Source organism: Sprattus sprattus (genome assembly GCF_963457725.1).
Source record: "Sprattus sprattus genome assembly, chromosome: 3".
NCBI lineage: Eukaryota > Metazoa > Chordata > Actinopteri > Clupeiformes > Clupeidae > Sprattus > Sprattus sprattus.
The window spans coordinates 26,678,409-26,682,374 of NC_137922.1; the positions used below are offsets into that span (position 1 = coordinate 26,678,409).

General features: G+C 44.9%; 1 protein-coding gene across 1 annotated transcript in view; it reads right to left on the reverse strand.

The window, feature by feature from the left end:
* Positions 1-1,037: 1,037 nt before the first annotated feature.
* LOC308362692 (phosphatidylinositol 4-phosphate 5-kinase type-1 beta-like) overlaps positions 1,038-3,966 on the reverse strand; it is a gene marked incomplete at both ends in the record, with an annotated part of 24,624 nt that continues 21,695 nt past the window's right edge. The window contains 2 exons of the mRNA XM_080835420.1: positions 1,038-1,469; positions 3,029-3,094. Coding sequence (XP_080691546.1) covers positions 1,038-1,469; positions 3,029-3,094 — 498 coding nt within the window. The remainder of the gene's footprint in view (positions 1,470-3,028; positions 3,095-3,966) is intronic.

The following is a 3,966-nucleotide window of genomic DNA, read 5'->3' on the forward strand; positions in this document are numbered from 1 at the left end:
ACACACTAGTGTGTGTATATTATGATGAGGCAGAGCAAGCTCCCCTCCCCCACATGTTTACGGCAAAGAAATGCCACTCACGGGGGGCACAGTGCCACTCAGGCCTGACATTTCATGCGCCAACTCATAACATGAGAGTTATGAGCTTTGTGCGCATGTGAAGGTCTGTGTGTGTGTGTGTGTCTGTGTGTGTGTGTGTGTGTGTGTGTGTGTGTGTCTGTGTGTCTGTGTGTCTGTGTGCTTGCTGTACAGTGTACAGTGTAGTTTTTCTGTGTGTTTTTGACTGCGTCTCTTAATGCTTTTACATAAGCGTTTTGATCATTGTAATCCCGCTCTTTCTGCCACGTGTGGAACAAGCACACACAGAAACACACACACATACTGTACGTATATCTGACATTATACAACATGTAACACACACACAAACACACAACAAGTAACACACAGACTAACCCAGCAACACACACACAAACACACACACACATGTAACACACACACGAACACACACACATGTAACACACAGACTAACCTAGGAACACAAACACATGTAACACACAGACTTACCCAGCAACAGACACACAAACACACACACATGTAACACACACACATGTAACACACAGACTAACCCAGCAACACACACACACACACACACACACACACACACACACACACGTAACACACAGACTAACCCAGCAACACACACATACACACATCAATTAAAACACATTCTAACCCAACAGCACACACTAACAATGCAGCAAATCCAAATTGTGTCAAACAATACACAACACACAATAAAAACAAACATTCATCCACCACAACTCACACATACACTCACTAAACATCTAACACACAGTGTAAGCGTGCCTTAGCATGAGCAAAGTTGTGTTTTCTCAGAAGAAGAAGAGATCTGCCTTTACATGCCAAGCAGACCTCATTCAGACAGGAAATGACATCAGGCACAAGGAGAGGGTGCAGCCACAAGCCCAAACAAGGGCATCCATTGGGATATGAGAAAACTACTCCAGAGAGCAGGTTTAACCCTGAACACTAGACCCAGTGTTGATGAACCTTGACCCCTGACCCGATCCCTGAACCCAGTGTTGCTGAACCCTGACCCCAGTGTTGATGAACCCTGACCCCAGTGTTGATGAACCCTGACCCTGATCCCAGTGTTGCTGAACCCTGACCCCTGATCCCAGTGATGATGAACCCTGAACCCTGAACCCAGTGATGATGAACCCAGTGTGGATGAACCCTGAACCCTGACCCCAGTGTTGATGAAACCTGACCCCAGTGTTGCTGAACCCTGACCCCAGTGTTGATGAACCCTGACCCCTGATCCCAGTGTTGGTGAACCCAGAGCCCTGATCCCAGTGATGATGAACCCTGAACCCAGTGTGGATGAACCCTGAACCCTGAACTCTGACCCCAGTGTTGATGACCCCTGAACCCTGAACCCAGTGTTGCTGAACTCTGAGATGGGAAATGATTAAGTTTTGGTTCCAGAGCAGCTGATCTGAGTTAAGTCAACTGAGGAAGTTCACGCTGAGCGAAGTGACACATAGGTTCCGATGACTGTAAAAAGCCATCATCAATGGAGCTCCAACACTACGAGTCACCATGGCAACTGGCAAGAAAACAAGGTCCTTTTACCCCCCCCCCCACTGAATTTAAAAGTTCTGATACACTGATGGTGAGTATGAGTATGAGCAGTTTCTGGTACTGATGGTGATGGTGAGTATGAGCACAGTTTCTGATACTTATGGTGAGTATGAGCACAGTTTCTGATACATACTAATAGTGAGTTTGAGCACAGCTTCTGATACACACTAATAGTGAGTTTGAGCACAGTTTCTGATACACACTGATGATGAGTATGAGCACAGCTTCTGACACATACTGATGGTGAGTATGATAACAGTGTCTGATACTTATGGTGAGTATGAGAGCAGTTTCTGATGTTGAGTATGAGCACAGTTTCTAAAACATGCTGATGGTGAGTATGACCAGTTTCTGATACTGATGGTGAGTATGAGCACAGCTTCTGATAGTGAGTATGAGCACAGTTTCTGATACACACTAATAGTGAGTATTAGCACAGTTTCTATCGCCTATTTATTCTCAACACAGTGTCGACTCTCATTATTAAAACCAATACAGTGGGCTGACAGTGGTCCACTCCACTGGCCTTAGGCTATCTGGGGAGCAAGCTTTGCACATCTGTCACTAAACTGCAGCCCTCAGGAAAAACTGGCGTCAAACCATCTGACACTATAGGCTATATATAATATGCCAACGCCGTAAATGAGGGCATTCGCGTTATTAACTTCAAATGGAGTTAAATGAGGTTAATGGACTTCATAAACATACGTAAAAAAATCAAAGAAATAAAAAAGTGTCGGTTAGCTTCACGTCGGCGCAATAAACCAAGTCAATACCCCTAATGTGTCATTAACACACCTCCCAGCGAAGCGGGAAGATAATGTACACGAACAAGACAGATCACGACTCTGGAATGAAGGACGGGAGATGTGTGATTTTCCCCAAGATTAGTCTTTACAAGTATATGGGGCGACACATGCCACGCATGCGCTACAGGTATACAATGTTGCCCTTAGCTAGACGATGGCCTACGCTGAAATATTGCCAGATAAAATAGGACAATCAAGTAAATCCATATAGGTTAGCGGCTTCTTATTGCAATATTTGATGGACAACTGCTTTACCCTTCGACAGTAAACAGTTGCTCGAAGACCACGCGAGAACAATGGCCAACCGAAACTGTAAACAAATGAAGTAGGCTACGACTATTACAGAGAGAACCAAATAATTAGCAAACTTACCAAACAGGCTCTTCAGTTGTGATACTTTCGCAATTGGGCGATTGTAACAGAAAATGAGGCAAAAGTCCAAATTTAAATTTAAATTAGCGCTCGGATACAACAAGGTTACTCGGAGGAAAACTTCCTGAAACTGCAGGTAGGTATGGGCGTGTTCCTGAAACTGCAGGTGAGTTCGTGCCTACTCTGTCGCGGTTGATCACGTGACTGAGGTGAGACTGACGGATCTCTGACAGGACGCCACTCCGAAACTACAATTGAGATCGATTAATCTCAGAACCTCGCGGTGTGCTCAGGTTGGTTAATGATTAGGCAGCATACGGTCATGCCCGGTTAGAACTTTGGAATGTGTGTAAGGCGGGCACGGCTGACCTCATGCGTCCAGAGAGGGCTGGCCAATCCAGGAACCAAGCGGTGCAAGAGCGCCCCACTCTCCTCATGTCTCCTGTTAAAGTAACACTATGCAACAATTTGACACTTTTTGAGTTTTATAGGCAAATAGTTTTGGTACCATCCTCAAATTCATTTTGATAGCATATGGTCATGTGAAGGACAGATAAACACCTGTGTTTTCCCCACTACCCATCCAGGATGTGCCCTATGTAGTTCTGTGTAACGGGCTGATACGCCCTGCAAAAATGGAAGAAAAGCTTTTACACGCATGACATTGACAGCTAAACTGCCAAAAGACACAAGTTAAAGGCCCTTAGTGTGTTGGCAAGCTTCTATCAGTGTCAGCTGGGCTGTTGGTGGTGTTTGCAAGGTTTCTGCATGCCTTTTAGGTAGTTAGCTTACTAGTTTTGGAGCAGAACTCCGTATTGCTGCTTTTACTGGTTGTGTCACCTGCCTACTCTGTAACAGCTGCTTGAAAGCTAAACTAATTGATCAAACTCAGGATATTTTTTGATGGACTTGGGTGGATATATTATTGGAGGTTGGCTTATTCATAGATGAGGGAAACCTGATAAACGTTATCTCTCTGCGGTTCTAGCTTGTGTGGTGCCCTTGGCAAACCCTCCCTTCAGCGTAGACATACCCCCAGCCACAGAAAACTGTATAATACCCCCACCACCAGCCAAAAAAAAGCACCTTTCCTCACTTCACTGACTGTAATTTTTATTAA